This window comes from Crocodylus siamensis, chromosome 1 (assembly GCF_052110815.1).
Source record: "Crocodylus siamensis isolate JL-2025a chromosome 1, ASM5211081v1, whole genome shotgun sequence".
In the NCBI taxonomy this organism is placed as follows: domain Eukaryota; kingdom Metazoa; phylum Chordata; order Crocodylia; family Crocodylidae; genus Crocodylus; species Crocodylus siamensis.
Window position 1 is genome coordinate 280768170 of NC_143395.1, and position 18171 is coordinate 280786340.

Consider the following 18171-nt stretch of genomic DNA (forward strand, 5'->3'; position numbering starts at 1 on the left):
CACTTAAAACTATTTTACACTGCTATACGAACAAACTAACATATACGCCTAAAACCATAAATGGATATTTAAAGGTCAGTTCTCTGCGGAGGTCTGCTCAGTCTTCCAAACCTTTAAAGCTCCCATCTCTAACTGAGCTATCCTGTAGACTTCCTTGAAGAGGTTCATTTTCATGCTCTGACTCTGTCCCTTTCAATGATTGATCCTCTTTATGTTAAGGTAAAATATATTCTCCTCCAGAGAAGGCCTTCTTTAGTCTCCAGTAGGTAAAATCTAGGAGTGTTTGGCATATTTTGGACTTTTCGAAACACCTGGGATCTTTTGAGCCAAAAACTTTCATTCCCTAGTAGCAGCTCTGGTAGTAGTTTTACTCTATTCCTAATATTGAAGGTTTTTGGTTGAAATTTTAGTTCGGTATCTCATTTCCTAAATTCCTGTAGGTTGGCCCATCTAAGGTTAAGTTGTATTGGTGCCATAGAAAATAGCATCCTAAGTTGTTGTCCTATAAGCAGTTCATTTGGAGAGTCCTGATGCCATCGGTATAGATCAGTTTGTCAGGAATAAAAGTTATGGATCTCTGGATTTATGTAGAAGCTGTTTCAGAATCTGTACTCTTCTGTTCTCTGTTGCTCTGAGACTAGTGAGAACTGCTAGTGCAATGCTGAAATCAGAGTTCCCTGCAAACTGTAGGAGTAACTCAGAGGTAAACTGAGGTCCACTGTCCAATATTAGGACATCAGGAACACTGCCTTGCAGATATACATTTCAGATTTTGGATGACCTTTCCCGATTCAGTCTGTGGAAGTAAAGCCAAGTCAGTGTGCCTGGAAAAAATAATCAACTACAATAACGTATGTATCCCCTTTCCAGAAAAATAAATCCATTGCTAACTGCTGCCAAAGTCTGTCTGGTATATTTGTAGAAAGTCATGGATCCAGAGACAGGTTTTTTTGTCATTGTTGCATGTTTCACAACCTTTTACTAAAATCTGAATTTGCTTACTCAGCTCAGGCTACCTTCTAGATCGGGGTGGCCAAAATACGGCCTGTGGGCCTTATCTGGCCTGTGAGGCCATTCTATCTGGCTCATGGGGCCCCTAAAAAAAATTTGAAAATTAAAATTTATCTGTCCTTGGTTCCTGTCAAAAATGACAGGAGCCAGGGGAATTGTTGGCGGGCTCCTGCAACAACAGGGCCAACCTGGCCCTGCCCTCCCAGCCACAAAGCCCCACAGCCTGGGACCATGTGGCTGCCCCGTGCTGGAAGCTAAGATAAGGTGGGGAGGGCAGAGAATGAACTGGAGTGGAGCGCAGGGAAAAGCAGCCCCTCCCTCACCCCATGACCCATGCTTCCTGCTGCAGCAACTCGCGGCCTGCATGGGATTGTCCTGAGCAGGCACAGGCAGCCCCATGTAGGCTGTGAGCAGCTGCAGCATGGGGTGCCGGCCACAGGGCAGGGGAGGAGCCGCTTTTCCCTTGCACTCAGAGCACCAGCTTGTAACCCACAGCTGCTGCCAGCCTGAGGCCTGTGCCAGCTCTGGACTTGCCCGTTGGGGCTGCACTGCCATGGCAGCAGTTGTGGCCCTCCTGCTTGCTGCATTGGGCAGCGTTTGCTGCTGCTTGCCCAGAGCTCATGCTGCAGTACGCGGCAGTGAGGCTGCCACCATGGGAGCTTCGGGTGGGCAGCAGCAGCAAATGCTGGCCAGCGTGGCAAGCAGGGGGGCCGCAGCTGCTGCTGTCATGGCGCTGCCCTGACGGATGAGCCCAGAGCCAGCATGGGGCCAAGGCTGGCAGCGGTTGTGGGTTAAAAGCTGGTGTTGAATGACGGGGGCGGGGGGAAGCAGCCCCTCGCCCACCCTGTGGCCAGCGCCTCGTGCTGCAGCCACTCTCAGCCTGCATGGGGCTGCCTGTGCCTGCTCACGGGAACCCCGTGCAGGTTGCGAATGACTGCAGCAGGGAGTGCCAGCCACAGGACGGGGGAGGGGCCGCTTTTCCCCGCGCTCCACACCAGCTCCTTTCCTGTTGGTGAGCAGCAGATCGGGGCTGTGTGCTGCCCCCCGCCTGTACTGCAGGGCTGGGGGGCACTGGGATTGAGTGGGCACCTGAGCACAGGGCCCAAACCAGTGTCTCAGGGCTAGCACCAGCAGGGCAACAGGAATACAGGGTCCCGGCCAGCAGGGCTCTATGGAGCCAGACCAGCTCCCCCCTCTCCCTGCTGGTGCAGCCCAGCCCAGCTTCAGAGACCCCTGCCAGCCTGCACCCTGCTCTGGTCCCCACCAGTGCTGGCCCTGCGACATTGGTCCCAAGACATTAGAACATTGGTCCCAACATGGTGACTGGGGGTAGAGCACCTGTTCACGGGGCAGGGCTACCCATGCAACCCTCAACAGCTTGCCAAAACTGGATAAGCAGCTCTCCGCCCAAAATAATTGCCTGCCCTGTTCTAGATTGTTGTGCTCTTACCAGGCATTTGTTTTTACCCTTTATTCTTTATGGATCTTCCAAAGTATTTATTCCTGAATATCAGAGGGATCACAATGTGTCTTCCTTTAAGGAGCAGATCATCAATATGAGGAGGTCATTTTTGTCCTGCCTGTATGGTTGTAGGTCTTTTGGAAGTCGCATCCTGTGGCCTCATCCATTTTGACAGAAATGAACTAGTTTCTGGCAGGCATCATCCTCTTGTTGCTTGCTTCTTATTTGCTCAAGTCTAATAGGAAATGCTGGCAATGGTGTCAGAACTATATTATATAATCTGTGTGTGTGTGTGTGTGTGTGTGTGTGTGTGTGTGTGTGTATATATATATATATATATATATATATACTCTTTTCACAAAGTTATTTCTTCTGCTGCTGGTGGCTGCCTAACTGGTCCTCTAAACAGAGTGTCTGCTGCTATGAGCAGTTTCCCTGATGTATGTTCAATAGTGAGAGAAAATCGCATTAGTCATAGCTGAAATCTTTTAAGTCTGAGTGGAAGGTCATCCAAGGTTTTGGATCCCAGTAATAATACTATGGGTTTGTGATCTGTTTCTATTTTAAAATTCAGGCCAAGAAAGTAAGAGCAGAGACATTCACAGACCCAAGTGACTGCCAAAGCTTCTTTTTCCACTTGAGCATAGTATAGTGTTGCTTGGTGTCTTGGTATAAATAGGAACTCTGGTATCCTACTGGCTGTGTTTGAAGGAGTACTGCTCAAGAAATCTTTTGCAGATGCATCTGCTGTAACCACCATAAACTAATTTACTATTTTGTCTGGGGCTGGTTGAATTCCAATTTTGCTAATGATATGTCCAAAATAATTTATTTCTTCCCAAATTCACATTTTTTCATTTAAAGTGAGGCCAGATTATTAAAAATGTTCCAAAACTGCATGCAGATCTTCATCATGTTCCTGTTTATTTTCACCATCTACCAACATATCTGCATGGCAAAGGATGCCAAGAAGCCCAGTCACAATCTGAGACTTTCATTTTTGGAAATGCTCTTGTGCTGACAATATGCCATAAGGAAGCCACTTGAAACAATATCTCCCAAGTGGGTAAATGAATGTAATTAATAGGCTTGATTCTTTACCAAGGGGGATCTACCAAAACCCAAATGTAGCATCTAATTTTAAAAATATTTTAGCCTCTGACAACTGAGCCAGTATCTGTTCTACTGCGGAAAGCTTGTGTCTTTTTCTGCATACATTTTTGTTGAGTAAAGACCATACAAGTTAGAATTTTTCCATTGGGTTTCTGTACTGCAGCTGTTCTTGCAAACCAGTCTGTGGATTCATCTATTTGGGAAATAACCCCCATTGCTTCCATCCTCTTTCCTTCTTCCTTGACTTTCTGTTGCAAAGGAATGTGGATGCACTGAGGAGCTGTTAGAACAAATGGAGTTGGCAATGGCACCAATTTAATCTTATATTCCCTTGACAGCTTTCCCAACCTTGTGAAGAATGTATCTCTTGTGAGGAATACATCTTTTGTATGGTTTGTGTTTTGCTATCAACTGAGTCCAGTCCTTTTCATTGCTGTCAGTACCAATAAGGAAATTGTTAATACTTGTATCATATAAAGAGGTTGTGACATTTTTTCCTCTTTTTTTCCACTTGCCCCTTGAACTGACCACACACTTCTAATGAAGCATTACTTACCCTTCTGAGAATTTTATCTGACCTTTGCAGATATCCATCTCAGGACTGATCTTAATCTTTTGAAGGGATGGCAGTAACTGCAGCTCTGGTGTCCATTTTAAATGTAATGATTTGACCATAGAGATCTATATTACTGTACCAAACTGTTGATTCTTTTATTGGTATTTCCTAGTAGCATAGACTCATTGTCATATGATACCACTCTCCCTTTCCTCACCCCCTGAATTATTTCCAGTAGCTTGGATGATCTTCACTCTCTTACAAAATGTCATTTCTTGTGGCATTTCCTACATTCTGTACAGTATAACCTCACAAATCTGGATATCAAAAATCTAGCACTTGCCCCCGCCACTCTGGGACCAACTGCTGCTGCCTCCTGGATGTGGAGGAGGAAGCTTGCATGCAGCGGCTGCCATTGCTATTCACCACCCCACATCGCTGCTCCATGTGCAGCCACTGCTCTGGGACATTTTATCTGGTATTCCTGCGTTTTTTTTCTAATAAGCCTGAAACTATCGGGAAGTGCTCAGGCCTTCTGATGCATCAAGGTCAGCTGACTGCATTCTCAGAGTCAGATTTCTCTAAGACCGCTATCTGTGTTATGTCCTCCATAGCTGCCCAAGCTCCCAAGCAGCCTGTTTCCTCCCTGCTGCAGTACCGATAATCTCTCCCTAGGGAGAGACATTCAAAAAGCCTGAGCCTGAATTGATTCAGTCTTTTCAGGTTAGTCTAACCTGCAAAGCTTGAACAGCTTTGGAGGTAGCTAGACATTCCCTTTTTATTCCAGAAATGCAGGTACATGCCTGTAGTGGCTCAGGCTAGAAGCCGGGGGGTGGGGGGGTGCTAGAGCAGCCCTCCCTTCCCTTCCATAGTGCTGAGCTGATGTGGGGTATAGCCAGGCCCCAGATGCTTTGGTTAGGAAGGGGTTCCCCTACTCGCTGGTCAGTAAGGGAATCAGCGGGGATTTACACAGCATTGAGTTACGCAACAGGGAGTTACACAGGGAGCATTTATCATGCCATCAGCAAAACAAAAGGATCTCTCATTAGTTCAAGTTCTTCTTTAAGTAACTGTTTCCAAAGAAGGAATGAAGGGACATTACTAGCTATCTGTTGATTTGCTCCAAAAATCACTAAGCTGACACAGTCCTGTCTGCCTTTGTCCCATCTCCCACAGCACTGACCATAGCCAGCATGTGGTATGTGAGCTAATGCTGAGAGGTGTCTATGTAAGGCAGAGGGGAGGGGGAAATCCCTGCTTGAGCAGGGAGTGGTGAGGGGCTAGGGGGAGCAGAAGGAAGCCAGGCAGACCCCACTTGTACATGCAGTCTCTGCCAGAGCTGCAGCTAGGGAGCAAAGGGGAGAGGCCAGCCCAGCTCTCTGGAGCAGAGAGCCCCACCCAGCCCAGAAAGCATGCCAGGATGCTGGGGGACTCTGATTTAACTTAAACCAGGAAGGGTCTGGGACAGACATTGCATCAACTGTTTTGACCCAAATCAGTTAAGTCTTACATTCAGCCAGGTTTATCTTAAACTAGTTACAGCCATTTTCAAACTGGTTTATGTGCACTGAACATCTGTTCTGTTACAGGTTTAAACCAGTTTCTGATCTCTTAAACTGGTTTATGTATAATGTCGGTCCCTAGCCCCTGAACCTGTCTGTGCTTTGGCAGTTTAGGGGCTCCTCTTTCTCTTTTCTTCCACAGGCCTAATTTTAACATAATATGGTGTGAGTGAAACACACACATGCAGCTTTCGTACATGTTGTAATCTGCCTCTCCTCCAGCGCTGTTTACTCTTTATTCTCCCCCTCATATAGGCCTCTAATTGGCTCAAGTAGGTCTGGAGAACCAGGGCTCTCTAATTACTCTAACATCTTCACATGCCTCTTCGTAATGTCGTGAAACATGTTTTAAGTCATCCTGAGCATATTTATTCCTTTATAAGGCAGTAATACAATCTTTTTAGAAGCAACCTTCAACAAACAGTTTGGTTTGTATCTATTATAGAAATCCTTTAAAATAAAAATAGTTGTATGTTGCATTTTTGTAAGATAGTTATGTTCAGATGATTTTCCACCTGCTGAATTTGAAAGACATGTTTGCTGTAGTCAGCATTTACTAGCAGAGAGCCAGCCAATGAGCCAACCCTCACTGCTCCAGCTAGGGAGAAAAGGGGTGAGGCCAGCCCTGCTCTTTGGAGCAGCCAGCCCAGCCCAGGACTGCAAAATGCTGGGATGCTGGGGGATGGTGATTTAATTTGAAGCAGGAAGGGGTCTGGTACAAAAATTTTGTAAACGAGTTTGACCCAAATCAGTTAAGTCAGATACTACATTCAACCAGGTTTATTTTAAACCAGTTGCAGCAATTTTGAAAATGGTTTATGTGCTCTGAACTTCTCATCTCTTACATGTTTAAACCATTTTCTGATCACTTAAACCGGTTTGTGTGTAACTTCTGTCCTTAGCCCAGGTGTCTGCATTATGGCAGTCCTGGCTCTCAGAGAGGTCCCCTGATTTTGTGCTTTTATTTATGTACTCCTCAAAGTACAATCCTGCTTCCCTGATGGTGAAGCAGTAACATCAGGGGGAAGGATGTTACAAGAAATGCCAGTGACTGTAGATCAAGTCATTTTGCTAGAAAACTAGTTTGGGTGATTTTGTGCTCCAAAGTATTAGATTTTCTGTGCTTGGTAAATACATGGTTAGGGAGACAACTACTTTTATTCTCTGTAGCTGTAGGTATACACAACGCCCAGGTTCCTTTGTTTCAATGCAATTTTTAGCAGCGTATTAAACAATGAAACAGTCTTCTGATGTGCTCTTGTTTGCAGGTCTCCAGACAGTGGGAATATTCAGAGTGGGAAGTTCAAAAAAGAGAGTAAGACAGGTGAGTAAACATTTGATTATTACCTTTCTGGCTTACAGTATAATCATGCCTAAGAACTTTTAGTGACATGATTTTTTCCCACATAAAAAGTAGGTCTTTTTGGACATTATGTACCGGTGGCTCTTGGTAGGCTGTTTACAGTCCTCCTTCTACTTAAGAAAGTACAAAAGAGCTTGGAGATTGCAAGAACTTAACCTAAATCTTGAACTGAAACTGATTTTTTCCAAATTAAATAATGGGCAAAAAATATTACTTCCTCACTCTGCCCAACCTTGCCAGCTTATTCTGGTCTCATACTTTGATAAAATCTGTATCTTGGCTTCCACTCAGTAACTGAGTCATTTTTGACTTGTGGAAAAATCTCAGAGTTTGAGGTACAAAGACAAGTTCTAGAATTAAAATAAAAGTTAGCTAAAACACATATCAGGAATGGAGTAGTGTTTTATCCTGCCAACTCATTTAAGATTCCAGAAGGAGTTGAAGATCTCAATGTAACTCGAAATTTTAGACTGCCTGCATCACCTCTCTGTTACCCCTATATAACTTCTGTTGGTTCACTCTCATCCAAGTCTCTAGTCTCATCCAAACATAGGGACAGACATTCAAAAAGCCCAAGCTTAAATTGATTCAATCTTTGCAGGTTAGTCTAACCTATGCAGATTGAACCAATTTGCAAGTGAATAGACATTCACTTTTGATACCAGAAATGCAAGCAAGTGCTTGTAGTGGCTTAGGCTAAAAGCCAGGAGGTGCTAGAGCGAGCCCTCCCTTTACCTTCCACAGCAGCAACAAAGCTGGAGGGAAGCTGATCTGGGAGACATGGCCAGTCCCCCCAGCAGGCTGCTAAGGATAATTGGAGAGGGGTTTAAACCCATACCCTGGCCTGCAGGGACCCCTGTGCCTGAAGGCAGGGGGGGGAATAGGGGGAAGCAGCCCTTGTCTGGCTAGTCCCCAAGCAAGGGAGGGGAGTGGTGGCCAAACATCGGCTTGGGCAATGCTTCAGTCAGAGGGGATTAAAATGTCCCTTTCTCCCTTCTCGGACACAGGGATCTCAGCTGTGGTCTGCCTGGCTTTTCCCCCTGCTCATGCAGTGGAGAGTCTGGCCAGAGCCAGCTAGCATGGCCCCACCATCCACCTGGGACTGAAGCTGGGGCTGCAGGGTTGGGGCTGTGCTGAACCAGCCCATGGGCACTGCTGAGGCCAAATGCAAAGGGGCTGGCCCAGGCCGGGCCATAGGAGCTGGGTCCTTTCCACCAGGGGGTGCAGCTCAGGCTGGGGCTTCAGGAGCTGTGTAGCAGGATTACTCCCAGCTTTCTGCACCGAGGCCAGGCAGAGTTATCATGGAGCCACATCCAGCTGGTAAGGGGCCAGCCCAGGCTGGGCCTCAGGGGCAGGGCCCTTCCCAGCCAGTGCAGCTCTGTGGCCCAGTGGTATGAGCTGCCAGTGTAGTGGCAAGCAAGGGGTTACTCAGGAAGGAGTTGCTCTGCCTGGCCAAGCAGACCCTGGTTACAGTCCCTGGGGGAAGAGGGAAGGAGGGGGGAATAAACCCCTTCCCTGCCCTTTTAGCCTTAGGGGGCATGTCAGGCCAGTGTCTAGCCATGCCCCTGGTCCTGCTCCAGCTAGAGAACAGAGGGACAGGGCCAGCCCTTCTGCCTGGAGCAGACAGGACAGCCCAACCCAGGGCTGAAAAGTATGCTGGGATGTTGGGAGACTCTGGTTTAACTTGAACCAGGGAGGGGTCTGGGGCAGAAGTTCCATAAACTGGTTTGACTCAGATCAATTAAGTCTAATGCTACATTCAACCAGGTTTATCTTAAACCAGTTTTGCCCATTTTGAACTGGTTTATCTGCATTGAACTTATGTTCTGTTACAGGTTTAAACCAGTATCTGATAACTTAGACCGCTTTATGGGTAATTTCTGTCCCTAGCCTGAGAAGCAAGATACTGCACTGTGGAGATTCAGTTAGTGAAATAGAAGTGGGAGCTGCCACAGCTTAAAAAATCTCAGCCTCCCTTCCAGCAGACTCACATACACATTGTGCCAGATTCATGACAAAAAATAATTTTATAACCTCAGTAGTTTGGAGGTAGGAAAGTACAGTTAACAGGAAGGTACCATGGTAGAGAATGCAGTGAGAATGATGAGACAGAAAAGAAATAATGAAGGAGTGGAATAGTATTCCTACACAACACAAGGTCATGAAATGACTTTCAATGGGTAATATGACTCTCCTATTTGTATTCAGGCAGGAGTAATTCAATATTCCTCTGAGTTGGAAATTTCAACTAAGAAAAAAGTATAAAAATGTGTTAACTTTATAGGGTTTCAACTCCAAAACACCATTTAAACAAAAGCAACTGCAAACGTACAATAACGTAATTTCTCTGACATGAGGCAGAGGTTGCACTGCCATTGCCTAGCCAAGAAGCTGATTCCCAATTTGAATGTTATTTACATGCACTAGTGTTTCCTTTCCTAATTTTTCAACAAACTTAGCAACACAAAGCAGTTTGGTGTTTGTGCTAGCTCATTGCTCATCAAGAATGATCAATTTCAGGAGGTGTTTACATGCCCCCTGCTCACCTTTCAGGGCTGACCATGTAAAGACTCCCTCTGCCACTGCTGCCTACTTCTCCAGCCTGTGGTGCGGGGGTTCCCTCCCCTCACCTGCCTCCGCCGCCACCTCCCTTCCCCTCCCTGCTTCCCTCCGTCCCTGAAACTTGGCCCCGACAACAGCCACCACCATGCCCCCCTTTGCCTCCCCCCACCCCACAGCTGCCTGGGCCCACACAGCCTCCCTGCCTCCCTGCTGCCTCCCTCTCCATACTGGCTGTTTTTGAGGGCCCCCTTCTTGCTCCCCCCCTCCCTCCCTCTCTCCTCCCCGCCGTCCCACCCTGACAACAGCCGCCACTGTGACCCCCGCCTTCACCTCCCCCCACCCCACTCTTCTACCTACCTCCCTGCCCACCACCTTCCCCTCCCTGCTGGCTCTTCTGTGGGGCTGCGGGGATGGGCAGTGGAGGGCACCACCACAGTAACCCCACCCCACTTCATCCTCAGGCACAGTAGGGAAGCCCTGCTGCTTGGGTAGCCAGGGCGTGTTTGCCACCACCACAAGCTTCCCAGGCAGCGGCTTAAACTTGGGTGTATGCAGTCAATTGCCACCCTTCCTTTTGGCGGCACAGGCAGTTGATCAAAAGCATTACAGACCAACAAACTAAGCCCTTTATTATATTAGAATCTTGTATTCATTTTGTATTTTATTTGTAATATTTATTGAATTAAATTACTTGTTTTATTTTATTAAGCAACGTAGAACTGTTAGCCTTGGTCTCTTTGTGTTACATAATAAATGCTTTCATCATGAACCCACTAGGAGGAAAAATCTATATTCAATTAAAAAATTTTCTGTACCATGACTTGTAAGAACCTGAAATTCAGTTTTTGTCATGCTTGAAAACTGTTCACAAGCCTTTTTGGTATGGGAAATGGATTATCTGCAGTTATTGAGCTATCTGTTTCTCTATGTCAGATGTATTTCATTACAAATAAAAAATGGTTATCCCAGTGGCAATGTGGGGGGGGTGTTTTTGTTTTGTTTTTAATGTTTGTATTGTTTTGTTTTGTTTTATGATTGCTGAGCAGGGGAGCAAGCTCTAGAGCAGGTGCAAACATACAAACAAACCACCCTGTTTTCTCTTAAACCCCTGCTGGAAGCCACTGTAGCTTACAGGTATGTTTCCCAAACACTTGGCATGTTCACTGGGATTCAAAGTAATATATCTGAGACTTGCTAATGAGCAGCAGTTAGATGTACATTTTTCCTTTGGCTTTCCCAGCAACTAGTCTGCTGAGAATCTGACATTTGACACATCTAAAATCCATGTCTAAAAACCTGTTCCTTTTTCTCTTGATCTTTTCCAGTTACGTGAGGAATTTGACCGTGGCATAGATGTTGTACTTGATGAAGAGCACAGCATCCATGATGTTGCTGCTTTGTTAAAGGAATTTCTACGAGACATGCCAGATCCACTTCTCACCAGAGAACTCTACACACCTTTCATCAACACTCTTTGTGAGCTTTACAACATCTTTTTCTTCCTTTTTCTGCTTTTCAAAAGCTCAGCATTCTAGAAGGCCACTAATGGTATTTCATTTTCTGAGTCATAAATCATGTTTCCTCAGTTCATTTCAAATATTTCTGTATTTTATCACTTGTTTTTTGGTTTGGGTACTGGATAGGCACACCGCAAAAAACAAGAGAGACTCTGAGCAATGTACAGGTTATCCAGTGAATGCAGAAATCCCCACTTTCTTTCTATATATGTGCACTTACACATCATATTTATGGGGTGGTATCCATGGGATATAGTAAGCACCAGTTCTATAACTGGATTCTCTCTGCTCATGTGAAACCATTCATTTTGAAAGGGATATGCATAAGTGAAAGAGTCCAGCACAGTAGATCTGCTACTCAGGGCTTATAGAACTATTATGTAAATAACAGAGCCATATTATAAGGGCACATTTTTCAGAGTTGTTACTATCTTAACTGTACTTTGCCCACTAATCCTGTCTGTTCTGTCCTATCCTGTTCTTTCTCTATCATTCCAAGCCTCTTCATAGCCTTGCCCAGCCTCTGAGGGGGAAAAATCCTATCAAGAAAATGTTTCTTTGTATTCCATAAAAATAAAACATTTTTGCTACACAGTAATATTATAACATCCTGAATCTCACAAGGGCAGTAATTCATTTCTGGCCATGGTATGAAGGTGTTCTGAGCTCTTGTTTAGGGTGGCCTGCCTGATACGTAGGTTTGCCACTAATAGCAGTGTACCTGTCCACTTGTTTACTATAGTATATTCCCAAAAGTGTTGTGCATTTGAGTTTTTACATGACTCAAATGTACCTGTACCACAGTCATGCAGGACACCCTTTATTGCTGTTTTTTGCAACAATCTATTGTGTAAGTATCAGGATAAACTATATGCATCTCATTGATTTGGAAACATTTAAATTTGCGTCCTTTAAGCAGAGAACTGGGTTTGAACTCTGTCCAGATTTCAGTGTCTGTGTCCTCGCTTGAGTGCATCTTCCTGCTTTTGACTAACATTTTATTGAAGGTGTTTGAAATGAGTATGGACACTACAGAATCTGTGCACTATTCATTGCTGCTTTGCAGTTTCCATAAGAAATAAAATAGAAAAAGGAGGAATTTCATGATTAAAACATAAATCTGAATTGAATACTTTGAAACAACAGATGCACAAATATATCAACAAATATATAAATAGAAATATATATTAACAAATATATAAGGAATGAAAGGCTGAGTCTTACCTTTGTTTCAAATTATTTTGGCAGTGTGTGAATCTGATGTTGTTCTGTTGTCAGGTAGGACAGAATCATCAAATCCTATGAGCAGAATGCCAGAAACATATCTTATGCACCTGTTGTTATGCACTTAAAGTTTTCTGTGCCTGCATTGAAAATGTTATGATGAAAATGGTCATTTAGCTCCTTCAAACAATTCTGTGTTTGTATTATTTTCAGCAGGAGCAGTGTGTTTTTTCTGCATTTATTATATTAGTTTGAATTATTTCCTTACAACTTTATTTTTTCTTGTCTTAGTATTAGAGCCAGATGAACAACTGAGCACCTTACAGCTTCTCATTTATCTTCTACCTCCCTGTAACTGCGACACCCTACACAGACTCCTACAGTTCCTCTCTACTGTGGCTAGCCATGCAGATGACAGCACAGACAAAGATGGCCAGGAGGTAAGTTAAGATCATTCACTTTCTTTGAATCCATTTATTCTCTGATCTATGGAAACATCTTTAAAGAAGGCAGGTTAGCGATTCACCTTAAAGACTAACTGAATCAGAGATGCATACACTTTTATGAGCAAGAGCTTACTTCATCAAAGTAAACTCTTCTTGCAAAGATGCTCTTCTCTTAATGAAAAGAGAAACAGAGACCGTAGTATTGTAGACAATACAGATGGGAAAGACAGCATTACCCACTCTCTTGCTATCCAGTTGTTTACTACAGTATACTCCCAAAAGCATTTGAGATTTTACATGACTCAGTCAGCAAGGCAGCCACCACTTCCTCTGGGGGAGCCACAGTCTAATAGGCTTTATTGTTAAAAAATATAGAATGCTATCCAGCCTAATTTTACCCTTAGTTTCATCCACTTATTTTAGATGGAAGAAGTGTTGTGAGTAGAAAAAGGCAGGGAATTAAGGAACCCATCTCCATCACTGCCCTGCTGTTTGACCTTGCCCAAGTCATTGACCTGTCTTTGCCTCTGCTTTCCTGTATTATGGATAATCACACTTACATTAGTAAAGCTCTTTGAGGTAATGGGGTGAAAAGTCCAGTTATCATTATTTCTAGTGATAGCCAGTCTGAGAAACCAAAATAGTTCTTGATGCAATCAGCTGTTTGGATGTTCTGTCCAAGGATGGAATTTTCTGAAGCACATCTGGTTTAGCAGCACAAACCTTATTGAGACAGTGGGCCTTGTGCACCTTAGTCACTTAAGGAATTTTACAAACCTGACCTAAGTGCTGCTATATACACCTTCATTTACCAGCTATTAGGAAAATATACATACAGTTATGAAAGGCATTATAAGAGTTGCCTTGTATTCATTTTTATTGTGCCATGAATATTGTATAGCTATGCCACTAAAATCTTGATGCTGCAGAGAGATCTCTGTTGGTTCAGGAGTCTGCTCATGTGGGTTTCATTGCAGGGTGTAACAGAAGCAGGCCCCCAAGGCCCTGTTGGTTGTATGTCTCTTGCCTGCCTCAATCTCTAAGATATCCTCCCTTGATTCTTCACCTGCCACACCTTATTCTTATTAAGATATTAAGGAAAGGAGGTTGCCTGTGGATTTTAAAGTGAGCTCTAGTCAATTCCAGCTGCAGCAGGTCCTTCCCTGGTCTCAGTCCTGCCCTTAAGCTAAGTAAACCTTCTTGGCTTGTCTGTGCCCCTAGGGTACCGGTAGCCTTAAGGGCTAATTATATGACTCTAACCCAGGGTGGGCAAAATGTGGCCCACAGGCCGGATGCGGTCCACCAAGCCATTCTATCCGGCCCTCAGGGCCCCTAAAAAAATTTAGAACATTAATATTTATCTGCCCTGTGCTTCCTGTCATGTGGCCCTTGATAGCTTGCCAAAACTCAGTAAGTGGCCCTCTGTCCAAAATAATTGCCCACCCCTGCTTTAACCTCCCCTTACACCATGCCTATGCCTTGCAGATGTCACTGAATCATCAGTCTCCCTTGTAGGGGTCTTGGCTTTATTGGCCTCCTCCCTTTTACTCTTACAGGGCCTTTTATTCCAGGCCCACTGTGTTGGGCCTGGCTTCTGGCCGAAAATTCTGCCCTTGCTCAAGCTCCAGCCTTGCTCCCAAGCCTAGCCAGCCTTTGGGCTCCTTGGCCTGGTCTCCACCCTTTCCGTTAGAGCAAATGGTTGCTTTAATGAGATTTCCCCAGGCTCTGGCTTTGTTCCAGGCCTGTCTTCTGTACTCCCAGGCCTCAGCCCTATTCCTGGGCTTGTTGGTACCTGAAAAACCACCCCTCACAGTTCTATCTGTGAACCTCCTGTAAAATCCAAACCAACACATCAGCTTTCTGACTGTAACTTAATCCTCTAAGACCACTGGTTATCTGCAGCCCCTCTCCTTACAAGGTCTCATCCTCCTGCCAGCAGTCAGCTTCTTACTGGCATATCTCAGGTATAGTAGGTTCTCTATCCAGCAGACTTCAACACATACCTTATTGCAGAGCTCCTTCCTCTCCAGTCTTCGGGGACCAGTTGGCCACTCTGGCTCTAGCCCTGTCTTATATGCCAGCAGAGCCCTGCCCCCTTCCAGTCAGGTGGCCCCCTCCAGGCAGTCTGCTGGTGTTTCCTAATGGGCTTGGCTTACTGGCCTCAAGGATGGCTTATAGCAGCAGAGCTAGTATGGACCTAGATTTCTTGCTGGTTCCCTAAGTTCCTCTCCTATTGTATTAGCACAGAAATAGGCATTTTTCCCTTCCTGGGCTCTGGCTTCCTCTCTCTGTTTACAGATAGCCACCTCTTTCTCTCCATCTGGGCTCCATTTGCCACTATTTTTCTTCCCAAGGTAACAGAGAACTCATAGGTTCTCTGTTACTCAGGGTCAGAGTCTGAGACTGCTTATGAATTGCTCTGGTGTGGCAACTGTATTAAAGACAGCTAAGTGCTTCTTACCAGTACATCAGCTCAGCTGTAGGTATGATAGAAAGGAAAATTTATATAAGCAGCATTGTAATCATCAGGAATAAAATGGGATTTCTCTTATGGATGATACATAATTATGCTCATATTCACTTAATTATTCATCCTAATCCTGCAGAAAGGTACACAGATACAAGTGACTCATTCTGTTAAGTTTAGTAAAGCTATTCACATACAGACTGCTTATTTTTGTGTAAGCCTGAACCGTACAAGACCTTATAACAATGCTTGCTTTAATGAGATTTTTATGAATTAGCCTGCTATGAATAGTAAATAAAATAAATGTTCTATCGTACAATCCCCAAATACAGTGTGAATGAATACCAAAAGCCTCCTGGAAAGCCAATGTCATCATCATCTCTTTGTTTTAATGAATTTTTTGCATGCAGTTTAAAAAACCTAAAAATGTGTGTACTTGTCATTCCTTTTTTACCTCAAAAAAGACACTTGGTCAACAGCTGTAATTCTTCTGCAGCCTTGTTTAGTTAAAAATGCTAGCAGCTTTTGTTGCATCCTTAGAATAGCAGCCAAATGGAAGCATGTGAAGGAAGGACAATTGAATGCAACCTTATTTCCTTAAATATTAAAAAAGTAAAGACTGAGATTTTTTTTGGCCAATATCAATGACTGATTTTTAACGAGTCATATCGTCTGATATTGATCCAATTGCTGATATGCATCTTGGCAGCTTGGAGAGCAGCATCCAGCTGGTAAGTCTGTTGTGGGGGATGGGGTAAGGGGGGGGAGGAAAGGGGTATTGGGGGAGCAGATCGGGGCCTTTGTGGTGAGGGAGGGAGTGGGGCTGGGGCTGGGGCAGAGCACAGGATGGAGCTGCAAGCAGCTTATCTGTGGGGCACGGGGAAGTGGGGCAGCTCTCACCACTACACGCACCCTGGGTAAGCATGGGGGGCATGTGCCCCTGGATCTGTGCATGACGCGAGGGTGGGCTGCTGCTGTGGTCTGAGGCTATGGGCAGCACTGAGCTCTTCCTGGCAGGGGGCCTGGGCTGGGCAGTACTAGGAAGGGGGCTACAGGGTGGTGGCTGCAGCCCCTCTCAGAGCTGGCACTGCTTGCAGTGAGTGCAACCCAGTTCAACTCCTTCTTGCCCTGGAAGAGCCCAGCACCAGCCTCAGCCTGCAGCAACATCCCACCCTCACCCCAAGTACCGATCTGGGGCCACATCCTCCCCATGCCCTCCCAGGGTAAGTACAGCAGCGGGAGCTGTCCCCCATCCCCCTCCAGATAAGCCACTTGTGGCTCTGTCCCATGCCCCACCCCAGCTGTGCAGCACCTGCCCCCGCCCCACTCCCTCCCTCACCAGTGTGGGCTTCAATCTGTCCCCCACATGTCTCTTCCTCCACAACAGACTTATCAGCCAGACCAGGCTGTTCTGCACGCTGTCAGGCTGTGTTCCTGGACTCCTATGTGCTATGCTCCAGCTGTGCGCATGCACGGGACATTTATCAGTAACATTATAGGCCATATCAAGCAAAAAAAGCGGATTGTCAATACTGTCAATTTTCCTTATATTGGTGCTGATCCAATATGGGACTGATATATTGGTGCATCTCTAAAAGAAAGAATAATATTTGCTGGAAAATCTGTAAGCCCCATTTAATAGAGACATTTCTATCAACCTTCCTATTTCAAAGCTAATAGATTATCAAGAATAAGATTATTGTTGCTTCTGTGAGCACAGAGCTGTAGAGGTAGAATAATTGGCCCAGTTCAAAAAAGCAAAAGGAAGATGATTAGTAAAAACCACTCACAGCTTGGTTCAGGCGTCTTGTATATAGAGGGATATTTGGGTTTTTATTTACTCTGTCCACCAGAAAACATACATACTTATTGAAAATGGTACATTGGTTTTATCTTTTGCTGATGCTGTGACTTGCTTAGAGAGGGAATTTGGGTTTCCTACAACCCAGCAGTGATCTAATTACTGGGCTCTGAAGGGATGAGGATATTCCCTGACACCACTTCGTTCCCAAGTCTCCTTGTGTACCCAGCCTTTGGTGCTCCTGATTTGTGCTCTGTTTCTTCTAGGTTACTGGGAATAAAATGACATCACTTAACCTAGCCACCATATTTGGACCCAACCTGTTACACAAACAGAAGTCTACAGACAAAGAATTCTCAGTTCAGAGTTCAGCTCGAGCTGAAGAGAGTACTGCCATCATAGCTGTAGTACAAAAAATGATTGAAAATTATGAGACTCTCTTCATGGTAGGTGAAAGTTTCTTCATGTTGTCCTAACCCATTTTAGCTTTAACACTTTTATGTCCAGAACTCCTAGTTGGTGCTCTCAGGGAGCTGCGTTGAGCTACGTTTAAATAAATTATGTGAACATTGTTATGTGAAGAGATTATTAGGATTGGCTTACTACATTTGGTAAACAGGACACATTTTTGCATGAAGGGAAATGCTTTGTATGAGGGTTAAATATTAACAACCAGTACATAAACATTTCTTGCATGTAAAGACACATAAGTCCTGAGAAGCTGAACTGGTTCTCTGAAATGTTTACTCTGTTGCTGTGTGTGTACACGTGTGCGTGCATGCGTGAGCACATAGGCAGCAGAAAGCTGGGGCATGGAGGGGCTTAGCCACTCACAAACTAATTTTGTGGCAGCCAGCAACAGCAGAAGCACCATGGCACTGCTGTCATGGTGCAGCCAGGCCAGTGCCCCACACACCTCACCTCCACCTGACTGAAAAGGAAGAGGCTAACTGCGCATGCCTTGCACGATGTAGAGCATGATGGGAGTTGTAGTTATCATGCTGGTACATGCACTTGCCCCTCCTCCACATAATATTTTCTCCCTCCATCTATGTGTGTGCATATGCATATGAGAGAGAGACAGTAA

General features: G+C 44.9%; 1 protein-coding gene across 5 annotated transcripts in view; it reads left to right on the top strand.

Moving 5' to 3' along the window:
* Nucleotides 1-18171, top strand: part of ARHGAP6 (Rho GTPase activating protein 6) — a 570653-nt gene that overhangs the window by 525769 nt on the left and 26713 nt on the right. For all 5 annotated transcript variants that reach the window (XM_090063808.1, XM_090063818.1, XM_090063837.1 and 2 more), the window contains 4 exons: nucleotides 6973-7028; nucleotides 10955-11105; nucleotides 12662-12810; nucleotides 17351-17530. In XM_090063808.1, the coding sequence (XP_089919934.1) occupies nucleotides 6973-7028; nucleotides 10955-11105; nucleotides 12662-12810; nucleotides 17351-17530 (536 nt within the window). The remainder of the gene's footprint in view (nucleotides 1-6972; nucleotides 7029-10954; nucleotides 11106-12661; nucleotides 12811-17350; nucleotides 17531-18171) is intronic.